This window comes from Littorina saxatilis, linkage group LG2 (assembly GCF_037325665.1).
Source record: "Littorina saxatilis isolate snail1 linkage group LG2, US_GU_Lsax_2.0, whole genome shotgun sequence".
NCBI lineage: Eukaryota > Metazoa > Mollusca > Gastropoda > Littorinimorpha > Littorinidae > Littorina > Littorina saxatilis.
Genome location: NC_090246.1, coordinates 94,510,042 through 94,531,434, shown reverse-complemented (window position 1 = coordinate 94,531,434; position 21,393 = coordinate 94,510,042). Strand labels below are relative to the sequence as shown.

Genomic DNA, 21,393 nt, shown 5'->3' with positions numbered 1-21,393 from the left:
TTATTGTCCATTAAAATATTACACACAAATGGAAATTTTTCTTCGGCACACCCTGCCTGCCTGTAAACGATTATAACAACAATTGTATGCGAAGATTGACACCAGTAGCTGTGAAGATTGACACCAGTAGCTGTGAAGATTGACACCAGTAGCTGTGAAGATTGACACCAGTAGCTGTGAAGATTGACACCAGTAGCTGTGAAGATTGACACCAGTAGCTGTGAAGATTGACACCAGTAGCTGTGAAGAAATTAATTAATCAAAAATTGCCCACTCTGCACAGAAAGCACACAGTGTTTTGAATTTTGGTATGTGTCAAAAGGGGGTGGTCTTATTCCAAGTACTATACTGGTCGAGCTCTGAGACGGTGAGCCGAATCGTTTACACGGAGGAAGGACTGCGCATTTAAAATCGGACTGGGTAACATATGATTAGTTGACCCCCAGGTTCGTAGAAAGCAATATTAGCTCTGTAATTAACTGTCATGGACTTGAAAATAGCCGTCAAGGAAGTCATGAATTCAATGACTAACTTAAAGTTATAGCCATGTCCTCTGGAAGATAAACAAGATTCATCAATTAATGAAATGCGAAAATTGACACCCGTAGCTATTAAGAAAGTAAGTAATCAAACATTGTCCGATCTGCCCGTGCTGTTGTATATTAGTATTTGTCAAAAGGAGGGATGGCCTTATTTCAAGTACAAGTCTTGTCGAGCTCTGAGATGGTGAGCCGGATCGTTTACACGGAGGAAGGACTGCGTCACATTTAAAGGCTGCCCTTTTCGTAGCGTTCATTAATTAATTCATATTGTTTACATGTGCCAATAATGTTATAAAACTGTACCTAAGGGGATATGATAACGATTGGCTGTAGCTTTCGAACACAGAAAAAAATATTTCAGTATTGCAAAGTGGTGTTGATAGTGTCGAATGTAAACAGAACAGTCTCAAACGCCATCTTTGGTTTACGAAACGTCACGAAGTGACGTCAACGGTCTAAAAATAACCCAAGTCCTGGAGAACTGTTGCTAAACAATGCAATAAAGAATTAATTATTTCTCTTAATTGGTAAGGACTTCAAACCTGAAACTTTGCAGGAAGCTTAATTTATACATCCCCGCAACGATGAAAAAAGCCCTGGAAGTAATTAAACTAATTACATAGGACTATGTCAGCCTTTAATGTTGGACTGGGTAACGTATGCAAGTCGCTTTCTCGCAGTGCACTGGAGGAGCCCCTCACGGTTTCCTCTGGCCATCCATCCGCCATGACCACCTGACCCCCAGGTTCGTAGATAGCAATATTAGCTCTGTAACTGTCATGGTCTTGGACATTGCCGTCAAGGAAGTCATGAATTCCATGACTAACTTAAAGTTATTGCCATGTCCTCTGGAAGATAAACAAGATTTACCATACCATCAAGAAAAAACTGGAGTCGATGTTCATACAAATCACACCAGAACCGACATAAACTAGCGGAAGTCCCAAGGAATTACAAAGATTAGGAAGGATCACTCTAATGTGAAGATATTACATGTGACAAATTTCGTATAAATAACCAAAGAAAGAAACAAACAGAAGACCCTGTAATCTAATAAGTCTGCTCATTTGGCATTGAGTACAGGAACATTTCTAGGATTTTCTGACGGCCTTAACGAAATTGCTATTTTCATTGGAAGACAATCATCAAAATTTGCTCTCATTTGAAGATATAATCGGAACCGATTTACGTACAAATATGAAAACATGGGAAATATCTTGCAAATTTGAAATGACAAAGATGACGAAGGTATTCTCTAACGTGCAGATGTCACTGATGTCGAATATCGTGCAAACAATTCCAAAACAATAAAAGGAAACAAGCAGAAGACATTGAAAGGTGATTCGTCTGTAGCCTTGCGTTCAAGAACAAGACATTTCCAGTTCGCAACCACTTGCGCTGTAACCAAGTTGATGTCATTGACATGGTCTTAGTAAGACAAGCAAGACTTTCTCTGACGTGAAAATATTACTGGAACTGATTTACCTTCAAATAGGAACAGAATTATGGGATAAAAGAGAATATTCCGAAGCTCTTCAAAACGCCTAAATTCGGTTTGTGATAACATGAAAAAAATATCACTGATATGGATCTTCGCAAAACTGTCTCCCAAACCATATAAAATCAAGCTGAGATGTCCACTCATCGAGCCTTGAAAACAAGAACAGGTAATAAGACACTATTACTTGCATTGAACGTGTTGACCTCATTGACATATGGCTAAAAAAAACTAAGTAGGATATGACGTGGAGAGTCATTAGAACCAATTTACGTACAAATAGTAACAAAAGGGCATCCGGAGTTGCTGACTGAGCGAACGACGACGACGAAGAAGAAGATATATGGTAATGTATGGAAGAATACATGCGGAAGATCTTGCAAACTGCAACGATTCGGAAGGTTTACGATAACATGAACATAATTATATTACTGCTATTCATATTCGAACACATTTCGCCTGAACCATAACACGACACTAGCAGGAGAACTCGCAAGCTGATAGGTATGCTCATCTGGCCTTTGGAACAAGGACAGGCCATACATAACCAAGTCAACGCCTTAGACTGACACTGAAACACCCTGAACTAGGACAGTATTTAAGATAAACCAGAAACTCCCACCCACAACCATCCGACCAGCGTCCCTGGCGTGAAGATGCCAGAGATATGCATAGATGTGCATACATTTGCATACATTTGCATACGAAAACCGCTGCTTGGAGCAGAGCGCTTGTCGTACGGTGACCCCGATCAGCCGAAGGTCCTAACGACTACGCCACCCTGACTAATAGAGTCGCAGCAAGATTAGCTCATAATGTCAGCATCCAGATTGCAGCTTACCATTGATTGGTGCGCATGTTGGGGCGGGGGGGGGGGGGGGGGGAGTAAGTTGCCGGTCTGGGTCAGTCCAGATTGGCTGGCCGCACTCGTAATGTGTGCCTGGAAACGTCAAATACTACCCATCCCTTCGTTCCTAAACCGTTTCCAAAGCCTTCCACTCGAATGGAGAGTTGTGGTGATAAATGAAAGTGCAGTGAAGTGGGGCATCGCACATGTTGCCGTATTTTTCATCTGATTATTGCTTCGTTGGCGGAGACTTGTGTCAGGCTGATTGGCAACAGGTTCACGTATAACAACAGCATTACGGAACTGGAGTGCTATCAAGTTCTTCTTAATATCGTTGATTTATGGACGTTTACACCAAACCAAGTCAAACGGAGTCTAAGGGTTCGTTCAGAAAATACAAATCTGCTAAGAAAATGAAACGATGTAAGTTTTCCAAGAGCTGCACATTCTTAACTGGCATTATTTGATTGCTGAAAGGCCTTTTCGTTCCAACTTATAATATCAGATAGACACAAACGTAGCGAAACGACTGAGTATCAATGACCTTTGGTCGCACATAATTGCCGAAATGACTGACCTCACCGGAATCAGACCAGAGGTCGCTGAAATTCGTATACGGAATTGCGCAAATACAACTCAATTAAGAAAACAAACCCACATCGACCAGCATTAATGTTGCTTCTGTTATCGAATGCTGAGTTGACCTATTCCACGAGTTGCATGATCTTTCAATTTATCAGCATGAATAAATTGTTCCCCCGTTCTAATATTGATAGGACGATGCAATAATACAATTCCCTTCGTGTTTGTTTTGGCATTTCGGTCAATATGCTTGTATCTGGTTTACGATACAGACTTGGGGGCACGCTCGCACTAAATCAGCGAAGGATCCGTGTTAACGCGCAATGAAATGCCACAATATTGCTTCAGGAATATTACATTTGGTAAATATAATCTCCCTCCAAACCCCTACCATAAACAGTAAACATCACTTAAATCAAATCACTTAATAAAGTATGATACCAACATGTGCACAACCAAGCAGTGACTCGATTACACGTGATTTTCCATGCTGATATGCCTTTTTTTTAACCGAGAAAATAATGAGTTCTGGAGATTCTTTGTCATTTCCTCGAGGACATACATAAAAAGCAGAAATCTTACTTAAACAATTACTCGCATTAAGCAAAATCCTCTCGAATCCTGTGTCGCATTTGGCATTCTGGTACAGTCGAACCTGTCTAAAGAGACCACCCAAGGGACTGAGCAAAAGTGGTCTCTTTAGACAGGTGGTCTCTTTAAACAGGTGATTTATATAGTCGTAGAAAGCGTCTGGGATCCTTTGGGGTGGTCTTAATGGGCAGGTGGTCTTAATGGGCAGGTGGTCTTTATGGGCAGGTGGTCTTTATGGGCAGGTGGTCTTTACGGGCAGGTGGTCTTTATGGGCAGGTGGTCTTTATGGGCAGGTGGTCTTTACGGGCAGGTGGTCTTTATGGGCAGGTGGTCTTTACGGGCAGGTGGTCTTTATGGGCAGGTGGTCTTTATGGGCAGGTGGTCTTTATTGACAAGTGGTCTCAAGGGCAGGTTCGACTGTATTCACCTTTGAAGGGAAGATCAAGGGGAGATGTCTTGGTTTGTTTAGACGTTGTCGCAGATGCTTATTTCAAAGCGACGGTCGACCGCCGCATCCTACTGAGTACTCCATTATCCTTACTGTAGTATTAGGGGCAAATTACATCTGCGCAGAGTCAGCGGCACAGACGACGCACTGCAGATTATTGCGGTAATTTTTTTCTCCCAGCCCTCTACACGTTGCGTGAAAAGAAAACATGCCAAGTACTCGTCATAATCCCTATCGCAGCATGCAGCGCCGCTGACTCTGCGCAGGTATAATTTGCTCCTTACCATACTAAGGCCAAAAAAAATAACAGGTGTGGTTACGGTAACATAGCCAAAAAAAAATAGGGTAGGAAGGTAGGCAATCACTTTTTTTTTAAAACTTTTTTTGTGTACAAATTAAACCTACTTGACAGGGAAATAAGTGTGCGACTCGGGCGCTTTCGCTTTCATTGCGTTTTCTGCACTCGTTTTCTTGTGTGTGTGTGTTTTTTTTGACAAATGTAATAAAAAGTTATAGGGTCGGCCCCTAAAAATAGGGTAGGTCGGGTTACCGTAACCACACCTATTTTTTTTTAGGCCTAATAGAAAATTCTGTGAATGTAGTTATACTACAGTGAGGATAAAGGAGCAGGGTACTTCAATCGATCGGCTGAATGACTATAGGCCTGTAGCTCTCACTTCTCACATTATGAACGTTTTTGAAAGACTGGTGTTGACTGTTTTGAAGGTCCAAGTTGCTGCTTTTCAAGATTCTTTGCAGTTTGCATACAGGGCCAAAGTAGGGGTTGATGATGCACTATTGTTTATGTTACATTCTGTGTACACACATCTGGAGAAGAGCTCTGCTTGTGTTAGAGTTATGTTTTTTGATTTTTCTTCTGCCTTTCAGACTATTCAGCCTCATCTTCTGGCTCAGAATTTACAAAACATGTCTTTGCATCATAGTACAGTGAAATGGATTCTGGATTATTTAGTAGATAGACCACAGTTTGTACGATGGAATGGTACTTTTACATCTGACATGATTAACACTTTCACCGGAGCACCACAAGGAACAGTTTTGTCACCTTTTTTGTTCACCCTGTATACATCTGATTTTAAAGTACAAGGAGAGTCATGTCATCTTCAGAAATTTTCTGACGACTCTGCCGTGGTTGGTAGTATTCTTGATGGTGATGAGAGCTTGTATAGAGAACGTATTGATGATTTTGTGTCTTGGTGTGATTCCAACTTTTTAGTATTAAACGCAAGCAAGACGAAGGAAATGATTTTTGATTTTCGCAAAAAGAAAAACACTGTCCATCCTGTAGTCATCAAAGGTGATGCGATTGAGATAGTCAGCGAGTACAAGTATTTAGGTGTAGTTCTAGATAACAAGCTAAGCTGGTTTAATCATGTTGATGCTGTTTTTAAGAAGACGCAGTCAAGATTGTTTTTCCTGCGCAAGCTGAGATCATTCCATGTGTGTAACAAGATGCTGTACATGTTTTATCAGAGTATGGTGTGCAGTGTGATGGTGTTTGCATCAGTGTGTTGGGGAGGGAATGCCACTGCAAGGGACACTGGCAGACTGAACAGGCTGATAAAGAAAGCGAGTTCTACTGTAGGCCAGAGCCTTGACACCCTTGAAGTCCTTATCGAAAGAAGGCTTGCCAGTAAGTCCAGAGCTATTCTGTTCGACCCAGGGCATCCCCTCCACGACGCACTGATGGATCTCCGCATCACACGGAACGCTCGGTTTCTCATGCCTAGGTGTCGAACGGAGCGTTTTCGGCGTTCTTTTCTTCCTGCAGCTGTGAGATATTTTAACAGCAACCGAGCCATCGTCCTGGCCACAGACTATCAGTGATGCCTTTTAAATGTACCTCTTAGTGATAGATTTAATATGATTTGATGACTGTTTGACCTTTGATCATAACTAGTGCTGTGAAAATGAGCTCTAGCTTTGTTGTGATGGTGTTGACACTATATTTGCCCAATGGCTAATCTACTGTGATACCTGTGATAACTGATGATGATTACTGTTATTGGTTTTTATGTGTTTGGTTGGTCTCTTCTTTGGTAGTGCAATAGCGTTAATTATGGATTGTTGTTATCATCATTTATATAAAAACTTATCTGTTAATCCAAACAATGATATAATTACTGTGATGTTCTTAACTACACTTTAACATGGAATGTATGTATGTATGTATGTATGTATGTATGTATGTATGTATGTATGTATGTATGTATGTATGTATGTATGTATGTATGTATGTATGTATGTATGTATGTATGTATGTAGGTATGTATGTAGGTATGTATGTAGGCATGTATGCATGTGTATTGGTGTGTCGGTGTGTCAGGTGTGCAAGAAAAAAGGGTATTTTTATATCATGGGTTTTATGAATTTTCTTCTTTTATTCTTTTATAGTTATTAATTAATGACCTATATGTGCTGATGACTAATTTAATTTCCTTTGTTGGATCAATAAAATGTTATGAGTTATGAGTTATGAGTTATGACACAAGCTGATGTGGTCGTTGCGGTATATCTCATTAGCTACACGTACTACCCCCAACGCCGAGCCCCAAACTACAGTTGCAAACTTTCCCATTCCCTGTGACAAAGTCTCTCAGGCACAGAGTGAGTTATACGATGAAATGTAGCGGAAATTCAGAAAGGAAAATGAATAGGCCACCCCTGGTCAACCCATCCAAAACGGAGAAGTCGTGAGAGGACCAAATGGAGAAGTCACACCATCAGTGGTTATATAAAGTAGGACAGGTCAAGAAAGGGTAGGGGGAGGGAGGAGGGGGGTGTCCACTGGAGAATTGCAGATACTAATCATGGTAGAGGATCAGAAGACAGAAAATCCATTGCCAATTTCAAGGTCCATTGATTATCAAGACTTATAGATCGATCTGCTGTCAGGGAGGAGGTTTGTAGATTAGTAGATATGTTCGTACCAAAAGATGCAGAAGAGGACCTATAGAAAGACCGATAAGGACATACTGTAGGGGCACATGTTTTGGACGTTGGTGAAACAAGAAGAATGTCTACCGTAAGTATGATAGTTACGTGAAATTATCAATATCTACATGATGGAAGGGTGACATGAGCTATTCCAACCTGGAACGAAACGAAAAATGCGCACTGCAACTCGAAGATTTTAAAGCACAGTGACACACACACACTCACAAACACACACACACACACACACACACACACACACACACACACACACACACACACACACACACACACACACACACACACACAAAACAAAGCTACGTTTGGAAGATCCAGATCAGTAGACGACCATTTTTGCCACCTCGAAGGACCATACATAATAAAAGGATTGACAAGACAAACTTCACTGACCACATCAAGGGGACTGGGGAGAGAGCCAGAAGAAAACAAAGTTGGTGTTACGGATTATAAGATGGACAGCCCTGAAGACGGCCCATGAGAACTGTAATTAGCAAGATGAAGAAATCCAGGAACAGTCTTCCACGGAGCCTTGACCGCAACCCGCAACCTGCTGCTTATATCTTGCTCGAGGTCATGGCTTCTCCTTTCCACTGTCTCTCAAGTCGTGAATCATCCACTGACCGTCTACTCGAACCCTCCAAGGCACTCTCTTCCCACGCACTTATTTCCACTTTTGTCATCTAAACTAAATCCTTTGTGTATTTGTCTATCTGTCAGTCTCTGTCGCTCTCCCCTTTTTTGTGCTTTGACAGTTTGTTAATGTTTGATCATTAGAACAGTCTCTCTCGTGGGTGACAGCTGGCTGTAAAAAAGGCACCTGTTTGCTTTTGCCATAATACCATTCCAGGGCACTATTCTCTCTCCGTCTCTGTCTGTCTGTCTGTCTGTCTCTGTCTGTCTTTCTCTCTGTCTCTCTGTCTCTGTCTCTCTGTCTCTGTCTCTGTCTCTCTCTCTCTCTCTCTCTCTCTCTCTCTCTCTCTCTCTCTCTCTCTCTCTCTCTCTCTCTCTGTTTTAAAGCCCTTTTAGGCGTCTTTATTATTTACCCTACTCAGTTTGTCAACGGGTTGCTGACCATTACAATAAAAACATCCGTCAATGTCAATGCCCTACCCCCTCTCTGTCAGTATGTCTCTCAATGTCTGTCTGTCTTTGTCTCTATCACCACAACGCGTCTCAAGGACCAGTACATAACCATTATTTCCTACATATCATCATCAAGGCTCGATCCCTAGAGATTGAACATATTACACTAATGCAGTAGAAATAGCAGTGGACCGTCTGACTTGTTTGCGTCTTGTCCCACATAGGCTAATTGAGAGGAAGACAAAGAACTGAATGTCGAAGAAATTAATATAGCAAAGGAGCTTTGAAATGCTTACGGGAGCAAACACGTAGAGGTCACAGTGAGTACTGTAGTGAAGATTGAAGCTCAGAGAATCCTTCACGGTAGACTAAAACACGTAACGTAAAGATCGTAGCAAAAATAAATGAAAGATCGAAGCAAAGAGAAATGTAAAGATCGAAGCAAAGAGAAATGTAAAGATCGAAGCAAAGAGAAATTAAATATCTACTAGCGCGAATATGTGAAGGTCGCAGAAAGTACCCCAACGAAAATGGAAGCTAATGAATTCCCTTGAAGGCAAAGAAAGCAATCATGCCAACACCAAACGTTGGAAACATTGAAGCAAGAGAAAATAAATACGTAGGCAAGTGAAGGTCATCGCATATATATAATGCAGGACAAATTGCAGCAATGAGATCAATTACTGGCACTACCGCAGCAATCGTCAGGGCATCACCGTTGCAATCACCGGGGATTACAGCGTGGCTACTGAGGGATCAAAGAAAGCATGTCCATCAAGGAATTATTGATCATGCCAGACGAAAGCCGAAGGTAGGTTGAGCAAGGTCGCGGTGGAGCTTTGATGTAAGATTTAAGAGGTTGGAAAAATGAGAGATTCTTCTTCTTCTTCTTCGTTCATGGGCTTAGACATCAACGTTCACTCATGTTTTTAGAACGAGTGGATTTGTACGTGTATGACCGTTTTTACCCCGCCATTCAGGAGGCCGACGTCTTACCACCACGTCACTGCGCCCGTCAATGAGAGATTAAAAAAACAAGAAAGGTATGTTGTTGGAAAGTTTAATTACTGACAAAACAAAACAAAACGTTACGTTCACAAACACATCGACCCAGCGGTCTTGTAAGCGCACAGACAAACACTAATGACACAAAACTTATCCTGAAAATGTGTTCGACCGCTTGCAGGGAAGACACAAACGAATGAGCAAAAAATAGAGAAAATAAGTAAACAGGAAGAGACAGATCAGCATCAAGTAGCCATTACATGCGAGTTGAATTTATGAGGGCCACACCAGCCATACTCTCGTGGATCATGTCAACCAAGATTAAGCGAATATTCCCGTTTCCTACCGGTCAGGGAAAATGTAGACAAGTCGCGTAAGGCGAAAATACAATATTTAGTCAAGTAGCTGTCGAACTCACAGAATGAAACTGAACGCAATGCCATTTTACTCGTAGCATCGTCAGGCCACCGCTCATGGCAAAGGCAGTGAAATTGACAAGAAGAGCGGGGTAGTAGTTGCGCTAAGAAGGATAGCACGCTTTTCTGTACCTCTCTTTGTTTTAACTTTCTGAGCGTGTTTTTAATCCAAACATATCATATCTATATGTTTTTGGAATCAGGAACCGACAAGGAATAAGATGAAAGTGTTTTTAAATTGATTTGGACAATTTAATTTTGATAATAATTTTTATATATTTAATTTTCAGAGCTTGTTTTTAATCCGAATATAACATATTTATATGTTTTTGGAATCAGCAAATGATGGAGAATAAGATAAACGTAAATTTGGATCGTTTTATAAATTTTTATTTTTTTTTACAATTTTCAGATTTTTAATGACCAAAGTCATTAATTAATTTTTAAGCCACCAAGCTGAAATGCAATACCGAACCCCGGGCTTCGTCGAAGATTACTTGACCAAAATTTGAACCAATTTGGTTGAAAAATGAGGGCGTGACAGTGCCGCCTCAACTTTCACGAAAATCCGGATATGACGTCATCAAAGACATTTATCCAAACAAGAAGGGCAAAGCCCATACGACTCACATGCTTTACACATTTTTCCTACCAAAATACATGTGACCTTGACCCAAGGTCAAGGTCATGCAACACAAAGCTGTTAATTCAAGACATAGGAAGTACAATGGTGCTTATTGGCTCTTTCTACCATGAGATATGGTCACTTTTAGTGGTTCACTACCTTATTTTGGTCACATTTCATTAGGGTCAAAGTGACCTTGACCTTGATCATATGTGACCAAATGTGTCTCATGATGAAAGCATAACATGTGCCCCACATAATTTTTAAGTTTGAAACAGTTATCTTCCATAGTTCAGGGTCAAGGTCACTTCAAAATATGCATACAATCCAACTTTGAAGAGCTCCTGTGACCTTGACCTTGAAGCAAGGTAAACCAAACTGGTATCAAAAGATGGGGCTTACTTTGCCCTATATATCATATATAGGTGAGGTATTCAATCTCAAAAACTTCAGAGAAAATGGGAAAAATGTGAAAAATAGCTGTTTTTTAGGCAACATTTATGGCCCCTGCGACCTTGACCTTGAAGCAAGGTCAAGATGCTAAGTATGTTTTTTGGGGCCTTGTCATCATACACCATCTTGCCAAATTTGGTACTGATAGACTGAATAGTGTCCAAGAAATATCCAACGTTAAAGTTTTCCGGACGGACGTCCGGACGGACGGACGGACGGACGGACGGACGGACGTCCGGACGGACGGACGGACGGACGACTCGGGTGAGTACATAGACTCACTTTTGCTTCGCATGTGAGTCAAAAATGAAAAAAACGTTCGGGGATTTCATACCCAGGAACTCTCATGTCAAATTTCATAAAGATCGGTCCAGTAGTTTAGTCTGAATCGCTCTACACACACACACACAGACACACACACACACATACACCACGACCCTCGTCTCGATTCCCCCCTCTACGTTAAAATATTTAGTCAAAACTTGACTAAATATAAACAAGTCGCGTAAGGCGAAAATACAATATTTAGTCAAGTAGCTGTCGAACTCACAGAATGAAACTGAACGCAATGCCATTTTACTCGTAGCATCGTCAGGCCACCGCTCATGGCAAAGGCAGTGAAATTGACAAGAAGAGCGGGGTAGTAGTTGCGCTAAGAAGGATAGCACGCTTTTCTGTACCTCTCTTTGTTTTAACTTTCTGAGCGTGTTTTTAATCCAAACATATCATATCTATATGTTTTTGGAATGAGGAACCGACAAGGAATAAGATGAAAGTATTTTTAAATTGATTTGGACAATTTAATTTTGATAATAATTTTTATATATTTAATTTTCAGAGCTTGTTTTTAATCCGAATATAACATATTTATATGTTTTTGGAATCAGCAAATGATGGAGAATAAGATAAACGTAAATTTGGATCGTTTTATAAATTTTTATTTTTTTTTACAATTTTCCGATTTTTAATGACCAAAGTCATTAATTAATTTTTAAGCCACCACGCTGAAATGCAATACCGAACCCCGGGCTTTGTCGAAGATTACTTGACCAAAATTTGAACCAATTTGGTTGAAAAATGAGGGCGTGACAGTGCCGCCTCAACTTTCACGAAAAGCCGGATATGACGTCATCAAAGACATTTATCAAAAAAATGAAAAAAACGTTCGGGGATTTCATACCCAGGAACTCTCATGTCAAATTTCATAAAGATCGGTCCAGTAGTTTAGTCTGAATCGCTCTACACACACACACAGACACACACACACACACACACATACACCACGACCCTCGTCTCGATTCCCCCCTCTACGTTAAAATATTTAGTCAAAACTTGACTAAATATAACAAGTCGCGTAAGGCGAAAATACAATATTTAGTCAAGTAGCTGTCGAACTCACAGAATGAAACTGAACGCAATGCCATTTTTCAGCAAGACCGTATACTCGTAGCATCGTCAGTCCACCGCTCATGGCAAAGGCAGTGAAATTGACAAGAAGAGCGGGGTAGTAGTTGCGCTAAGAAGGATAGCACGCTTTTCTGTACCTCTCTTTGTTTTAACTTTCTGAGCGTGTTTTTAATCTAAACATATCATATGTATATGTTTTTGGAATCAGGAACCGACAAGGAATAAGATGAAAGTGTTTTTAAATTGATTTGGACAATTTAATTTTGATAATATTTGTTATATGACTAAGTGCCAAAAGGTGCTCACAGAACAGAAGACGACTTTGTTTTACAATAAAAATGTTTCTAAAAACGTGTGTCTGCTGAAAATTGGTGTGTGTGTGGATGAATGTGCGAAGAGATAGTGGACATAATTTCGTGTGTCTGACTTGAACGGTTTTGAAGTTATCTTTGTTTAAAGTCAAAAATAACGCCAAAACCGGCCATCTGAAAACGGACATCGTGATACCTCGTGTTTTGAATATGCCACAGAAAAATAACAAGAAGCACAAATGAATTGCATTTAGTTTGATTGAATGCCTGAAACATCGCTTTACAGACGAGACCAAACGTCAAATCTAAATCTCGAGAGAATTGGTTTTTTTCGATAACCGAATTTTAAGGTGTCGCACGCAAGATGTGTCGTCATCACGGCATACATTTTTCAATCGCAGATATTTACTAAATTTCTTTTTCAAAAATTCTGGAATTGATGTCGACACGTCAAGCGATAACGGTGTATCAAACTGCTGTCTTTCAAGTAATCCAGCAAAGACTGCAGAACTTTTGAACAGCATTTTTGAAAACGATTTGAAAATTTCGTCATATCTTGCGTGCGACAAAATGTTCGGTAATTAACGGTTATTTTCTTTTAAAAACAAAATTTACATGTACAAAGATCTACTTCATCTACGGAACCACGTGACACATTCTGTGTTCAAAATTTGTGAAGAAATCACGAACCACGAATGCGCTATCAAGTGTTGAAATTATGTCGTCAACATCTTTTCAGATCTTGCGTGCGACACCATCTTGCGTTCAACATAAAATGTCACTACCTTATCGAGTTTAATGGGTAAAACTAACTATTTGTTGTCTTAGTTTAATCTTCTTAATTAAAAGCGTAATAAAACCGAACTTCCAAGATGAATTTTAATTGAGATTAGCGAAAGAGCGGGCACGCAAGTCGACCTTAAAGTAAAAGAATGATAACACGAGCGTTTGTCGTGTTGTCTTGCGTGCAACACATTGTCCAAAAAGGAAAATGTATATTTTTCTCAGACGTTTTTTAAGTTGAAACCTTGAAACTTCACACACATTTGGGGTTTAATCGCCCCCATGCATGGTAAAAGTCTTGTTGACCCTTGTCAGATTTCAAGGTCACGGCTGGGTCACATGTGGTTCAGAAAACGGATGAAACATATTTTTTCAGAGATTTTTGAAGCTAGAACCTTCAAACTTCAAACAACGCTTTTGCTTAATGATTGTTCAACATGGAGAATTCAAGGTTGATCCTTGAGAAATGTGAAGGTCATAGCAGGGTCTCGTGTGGGTAAAAATGAGATTGTTCGGACACTGCATGTAGCATGGAACGACAAAACATAAGTCATGTCATATTTCAGATATCAGTACATTTACAAATGGACAACACCAGCAAACATGAACCAAGTCTGGTCGACCTTAGTCAAATGTCAAGGTCAAAGTGGCGTTATGGTTTGGGTAAAAAAAAAAGGAAATTGTATTGAACTTCAATTTATATAAAACCAAAGTCTGGTTGATCTGTTTTAAGATTTAGGGTCAAATCTGTTATTTAAGGTCAAATCAAATAGAAATTTGTTGATGCTTAAATCTTTGAAACTTCCAACAGGTTTGAGGTTTGACAACTTCTGGACTTTGAAATCTGGTATGGTTGATCCTGGTAATATTAATTGGTCAAAACATCAAGATCAACAATTATAAAATAAGCACTTTCACCAATGTCAAGTGAGCAATAGCAGCAAACGTGAGTCTTATAAAGATTATCACTTTTTGTGTGACCTCAACTTGACCCCTCTGAATGCTCTCAATCATGGAAATTGACCACACTTTGATTATAACCAAACAACATCAAATCTTTGGAATGTGTGAAGTTTCAAAGGTGTTGCTTAAAAGGCGTTCGTGAAAATGACAATTGTATGTGTCTGACTTCAATGCGACACTGCTGCGACCTTGACGTTTGATTTTATCAACCAGACTTTCATCATGTGTGAATGACTTCAAACACTATAAAACTAGTTGAAGAAATTGACAATTTTTCAAAGTTTAAGCCAGATGGCACTGCTGTGACCTTGAAATTTGACAAACATTAACCAGGCGGTCACCTTTTTTAGAAAATATCCTTAAAGGATCTTTAACCTTACTGTGACCTTGGAATTTGATGAGGTTGAATTTAACTTGCGTAGTGTGCCAAGTTTCAAGGCCCTAGCTTCAAAAACATATGAGAAAACCTCATTGAAAAATGTATGTGTTTGACCTCAACGCGACCCTGCTGTGACCTTGACTTTTTCAACCAGACTTTAATCGTGTGTGAACATTATACACTAGAACTGTGTGTATTTTCAAAGCTCGTGCTATAAACGCGCTGAATAAATTGAAAATATTCCACATTTGGACCAGATGTGACCCCGCTGTGACCTTGAACTTTGACAAAGATTAACCAGCAGGTCACTTTTAATGAGGTTTTATAAAAATGCTGAAAGTATGTGAAGTATGTAAAGTCTAACTGATCTAGTATTAAAACATGTAAGACGTGACAACGACAATTTTCCAGTTTGCAAAGGAAATTTAACCTCGCTGTGACCTTGAAATTCAATGTTGTTTAATGTGATGTGCACCATACCTGGAGGTCATTATACTTTGGTTGTGTGCCAAGTTTCAAAGCCCTAGCTTTAAAAACGTGCGAGATAACCTTAATGCTATGACTCAGTGCCGTTTTGAATGATATAACGAACAAAATTATCGTTATTTGTAAAATCATTTTGGTAAATTTATCTTTTCTTTTCGTAATTGGGTTCCAGCATCTGTTGTCTTAACAAAAATCACAATATCAGTCGTGTTTGTCAACTTTTATTTTTTAGCCCCTTTGTCCGCTTTTCGTGCGCACCCTTTGGCACTTAGTCATATATTTAATTTTCAGAGCTTGTTTTTAATCCGAATATAACATATTTATATGTTTTTGGAATCACCAAATGATGGAGAATAAGATAAACGTAAATTTGGATCGTTTTATAAATTTTTATTTTTTTTTACAATTTTCAGATTTTTAATGACCAAAGTCATTAATTAATTTTTAAGCCACCAAGCTGAAATGCAATACCGAAGTCCGGGCTTCGTCGAAGATGACTTGACCAAAATTTCAACCAATTTGGTTGAAAAATGAGGGCGTGACAGTGCCGCCTCAACTTTCACGAAAAGCCGGATATGACGTCATCAAAGACATTTATCAAAAAAATGAAAAAAACGTTCGGGGATTTCATACCCAGGAACTTTCATGTCAAATTTCATAAAGATCGGTCCAGTAGTTTAGTCTGAATCGCTCTACACACACACACACACACACACACACACACACACACACACACACGCACAGACACACACACATACACCACACCCTCGTTTCGATTCCCCCTCGATGTTAAAATATTTAGTCAAAACTTGACTAAATATAAAAAGGAGAAGAGAAGTGAATAAAAGTGGAACATGGCGGCTTCATGGAGGAAGAGGAATAAGCGGGTTCGCTTTGTTAGTTTCGACAATTTAGAAGTTGTGTTAGCACAGTATTACCCAAAAGAACACGACCGAACACAAAAAGAAACGCGTGATGTCCAATGAACCGAGCGCTCTTCACACACGGGACGAAGCCCTCTTTTCCCTGGAGGACATGACTCCAGTATGCACATTTTCGGCTTTCCTGTGGACTTTATTTACCCTTCCGCCATAAATCGTGCGAAAACACACTCACACACACACACACACGCGCGCGCGCGCGCGCGCACGCACCCCCCCCCCCACACACACACACACACACACACACACACACACACAAACACACACACCACAACCACTGCCACCACCACCACTACCAAATTCAACATTGTCACCACAAAACCCAGCCCCATCTCCCAAACTGTCTTCTCACCACCACCACGTTCCCCGACATCCCTCCACAGCCGTCCAACCCTTTGTTCAAACACAAACCAAGAAGAAACGCAGGCTGTCCAGGAAGTGATCCCAGCAATCTTCACACACAAGCAGAAGCCATCTTTTCTCTGACGGACATGACTCCTGCATGTACATGTTCTGCTTTCCGGTGGACTGTATTTACCCTTCCGCCACAGATCGTGCTACCCCTGAGAGCCACGATTTTTTGCCCCTGAGGCATGGACTCTGGAACGTCTGGGATTTTCACAAGCACTTGTTGGGAAGACAACGACGACGACGAAGGAGAAAAAAAAAGAATTGTAGGTTATTGGAACGTTTTATTACAGACTTCTTCTTCTTCTGCGTTCGTGGGCTGAAACTCCCACGTACACTCGCGTGGTTTTTTTGCACGAGTGGAATTTTACGTGTATGACCGTTTTTTACCCCGCCATTTAGGCAGCCATACGCCGTTTTTGGAGGAAGCATGCTTGGTATTTTCGTGTTTCTATAACCCACCGAACTCTGACATGGATTACAGGATCTTTTTCGTGCGCACTTGGTCTTGTGCTTGCGTGTACACACGGGGGATGTTCGGACACCGAGGAGAGTCTGCACACAAAGTTGACTCTGAGAAATAAATCTCTCGCCGAACGTGGGGACGAACTCACGCTGACAGCGGCCAACTGGATACAAATCCAACGCGCTACCATTGCAGACAAAAAGACCCGTTACATTTACACTACGTCGACCCAGTGGTCTTTTAAGCAGACAAAAAGACAAACATTTATGGTACAAATAATGAACTTAGCTCAAAATCGTGGATGAATCTCGCATGCAAGATGCCGGAGGTGAAGGAGAAGGTTTTCGGTGAGACTGAGCCAGTTCAAGTGACATTGCTGATTAGTGTGGTAACTGCCTAGAGGGGTTTTGAGTGATGAGTATGTATGGTTAACCGAGCGATGGCAATCCATGAAATGATTGCTGATGGATGTATGGTAAGTGAAGGGTGTGTAGGTTTGGAGGGATGAGTGTGTGTGTGTGGAACATTGGAATTCCAAGAAATGACTGAATGATTGATTAATATGTAGCAACTGGATGGTAACTGAGTTATGAGTGTGTGTGGAAGTTGGAATTCGATGTAATGTTTTGTTTGGTTGGGGTATTGAGCGATTAGTGTGTGTCGAAAATTGGAATTCGATGCAATGACTGTGGCTCACTGTTTGATAATTGGAGGTATTCCGATTTATGAGTGTGTGTGTATGTGTGTGTGTGTGTGTGTGTGTGTGTGTGTGTGTGTGTGTGTGTGTGTGTGTGTGTGTGTGTGTGTGTGTGTGTGTGTGTGTGTCAGAGAACACTCCCCCTCCCCCCTCCCCCCCCCCCCCCCCATAAAAGGAAGTGGAAATGACATCTAAATTCAACAAAAGCACTACTACAGACACGCACACAAGGATGAATTCACACCCAGCAGAAAATAATGACATCTAGCCACATATACACATGCCTCTATCTCCCATCATTTTCCCTCACCCCTTTGAACCCCTAACCCCGCTCCCCCTCCTTCGTTCCTCGAACCGCGCCGGTGTCACCAATTCAGTTGACTGGGGTGAAAAGTCAGTCATTGACCGCAATTTCCTCCATCAGGGCACGTAATACCCGGAGGGCTAGACCGGATTCTGTCTCCTTTTTCATGTTCCGCATGCATGAGACAAGCAACCCAGGACCCCACGGTCTAACGGTTGGACGGTTCGATCGAGTATAGTTGTGGTTTCCAATGCCTTGCCATTGCTGACATCTTTCCACAGTATGTGCGCGTGTGTGGGCCGTGATATTGGACAACGTCGCTGCTTGGAGGACCCTGGTGACTCCAGGGACACAGTTCGATGTCACACTCACAAGTCGATAGATAATCTGGAACGGGTGTCACGAGCGAATCTGACGGGTTGATGGATTTGTGAGGAGAACGAGACAAGAGGGAGAGACGGGGGGGGGGGGGGGGGGGGTGAGCAGGAGTGGGAGAGTGTTCTTTGACAGCTACGTACAGTCAGTCAGAAGATGATCCTGCAGAGACTCGAGGCGACAGTTCGATGTCACGTTCAAAAGTCAACAGACAATCGATTTGGCACGAGTGACACGTGCGTGATGAATTGGAGACGAGAAAGACCAGGGGGGGGGGGGGGGGGCGGTAAGAGCGTGAGTGGGGTGTGTGGTTAGGAAAAGGGAAGAATAAGAAGGGAATAATTGTGATCTTTAAAAGCTAGTCACAGTAGGACCCTGAAGACTTTATGGCAGATGTTGATGTCCCTGTCACAATTGAATAAATCGTGTCACCAGCGAATCTTATTGGTTCATACAGATAAAAGGGAAGAGCTGAGGTCACTTTTATAATATAATCCCTGAAAGGTACTGTGCCACGTTGATTACAAAAAGTGTAGAAGAGAGTTGGATGTCGCATTCACAAGTCAGGAGACTATTTTGCACGAGCCAAGCCTGTCTGATGGAACAGTAAAGAGCAGATGCGGGGGAGAATACAGACAGGGTAAAGATAATGCTTCCCGAAAGTTCTCGTTCCACCAGACTCCGGAAACTCGATGTCAAATCCATGAGTCATTTCATCTCGTTGCAAAATGCAGTAACAGCCATAACATTAACAACCGTATCTTGTTGGGGAAGGGACGAGCTGGGCGACATGCGTAACTGATTACGTAAAGGAAGGGGAAAGACTCCTGATAGTCACAATAACCATGTGGGCTCTGGGGACCTCGGACAGGATACATGAACCCACACATTCCACTGCAATGGAGAAATTCGCACTGTCGCTAGAGGACTGTGTGGGAGGAGGATACATAAATAAGATCTGATATCGCGAAAATGTATTGGAGGTTAGTGTGTGTGGTGTGTGTGTGTGTGTGGGGTGGGGGGTGGGTGGGGGGGGGGGGGGGGGTGAGAGATAGTGAGGAGAATTAGAAGAAAACAGAGGGTTGTAAGCAATGCGATCGCACATGGTCACCTTTGGGGATGAGATATTCATGAGTCCGTGCATATCCTGCACGTTACACCTAGAACTGTATTAATGTTAGAAGAAGAGACAGTAGGAATACAAGAGAGCTGGAGGCGGTGCAATAAAAAGGAAAGGAGGGGGCGTGAAATGTACATTAGAAGATTGTGAGCATTGTATAAGTCGAGATGAGGTGAAGTGATATGCGACGTTTGTGAATATGGGTTTAAACAAGTTTATTCAGTACATTTCATTGGAATATTGCCGCATACATGAAATAAGGAACATGGAGCACAACAAGCTAGGCTTATGAGCGTACTCTTAAAAGCAAATGAAATTTGGCGGACGATTGTAAAATAACAAGTTTGTGAATATTATGTATGAGGGGGATGGGAGGGAGCGGACGGACGAGAATGCGTGTATCTGTCTTTGGGGATGCATATCTATGAGTGTGCGTATGACTGGGGGTGCGAGTGGATGAATCGGGGGTAAAATAGGCTTTAGGTGTGGTTTACCGTGCCTATGTAAAGAAACGATGCCGGGTTCTCTAAAATTCAATACGATCAGGATGTTATAAGATAACAGTAGGCGTACATATAGATTTATTGAAGTGTACCGGTGTATGTGATGTTATTACACCCCCGGTATAGGGGTGTGTATAGGTTTCGGTCGATGTGTTTGTTTGTTTGTTTGTTTGTTTGTTTGTTTGTTTGTTTGTGTGTTTGTGTTCGCATATAGATCTCAAGAATGAACGGACCGATCGTCACCAAACTTGGTGAACAGGTTCTATACATTCCTGAGACGGTCCTTACAAAAATTGGGACCAGTCAAACACACGGTTAGGGAGTTATTGGTGGATTAAAATAATACAAGGACTTATAGAGGGACATATTAATGGTCAAAGGGAAATAACCATTCTCACTCAGTCACTGCCACCAACTGAGAAGGTTATTTCCCTTTGACGGGGGTGTTTTTCCTACCTCGGAGGAATTTCTTGTTATGTTTAGATGTCAGACAAACATATTTTATGAAAATGTTAGCCATTATATCTTTTGTGTGATGGTTATACGCATACATATGTCTCACCAACACATATTCCAACAACACATACACATTTAAAGGAGATTAACGAATTAAAAAAATGAAAAGCTAGTCACAGTAGGACCCTGAAGACTTTATGGCAGATGTTGATGTCCCTGAGCCATAGGGTTGTGTATGAAATTTGCATTTAGTCTTTCTTTTTCTTGCTGAGTGTATGTACAGTCTAGAGAGGAGACGGACATGGTGTGAGCTTGTCCAGGGGGTATATGAACATCTCAGTGGCAGGGGGATGGAAGCACTTGCTAATGAGTGGGAGTGTGTATGCGCGTCGTGTGCACGAGGATGTATGCACGCGAGTGATATTTGTAAATGTGTATTATGATAATATCATCTTTGTATTTATATTATTGAAATTGTTATATCTCGATGTACAGCGCAAAGAGCATAGTTAAATTTGTGAAGCGGCGCTATATAAGCTATCTTTATTATTATTATTATTAAAAAGAAAAAGAGGTATTGTACATGAAAATGTTAATGTCCATTGTAGCTCAAACACATTTATATAACAGTTCATAAGGAATATTGTAACAATCAGCGGTATTTATAAAACGCCCCACATGATGTGCTTGGCAAAAAAAAAAAAGGAGGGGGCGCGGTGGTAAGGGCT

General features: G+C 41.2%; 1 protein-coding gene and 1 long non-coding RNA gene across 2 annotated transcripts in view; both read left to right on the top strand.

Annotated features, from left to right (window-relative positions):
- The first annotated feature begins 6,489 nt into the window (after positions 1–6,489).
- On the top strand, positions 6,490–7,001 carry LOC138960224 (uncharacterized). Its single transcript, XR_011453911.1, has 2 exons — positions 6,490–6,718; positions 6,795–7,001. It is a non-coding gene; the product is annotated as an uncharacterized lncRNA (long non-coding RNA).
- Positions 7,002–17,529: 10,528 nt separating this feature from the next.
- LOC138954927 (synaptotagmin-15-like) overlaps positions 17,530–21,393 on the top strand; it is a 44,983-nt gene continuing 41,119 nt past the window's right edge. The window contains exon 1 of the mRNA XM_070326674.1: positions 17,530–17,557. Coding sequence (XP_070182775.1) covers positions 17,530–17,557 — 28 coding nt within the window. The remainder of the gene's footprint in view (positions 17,558–21,393) is intronic.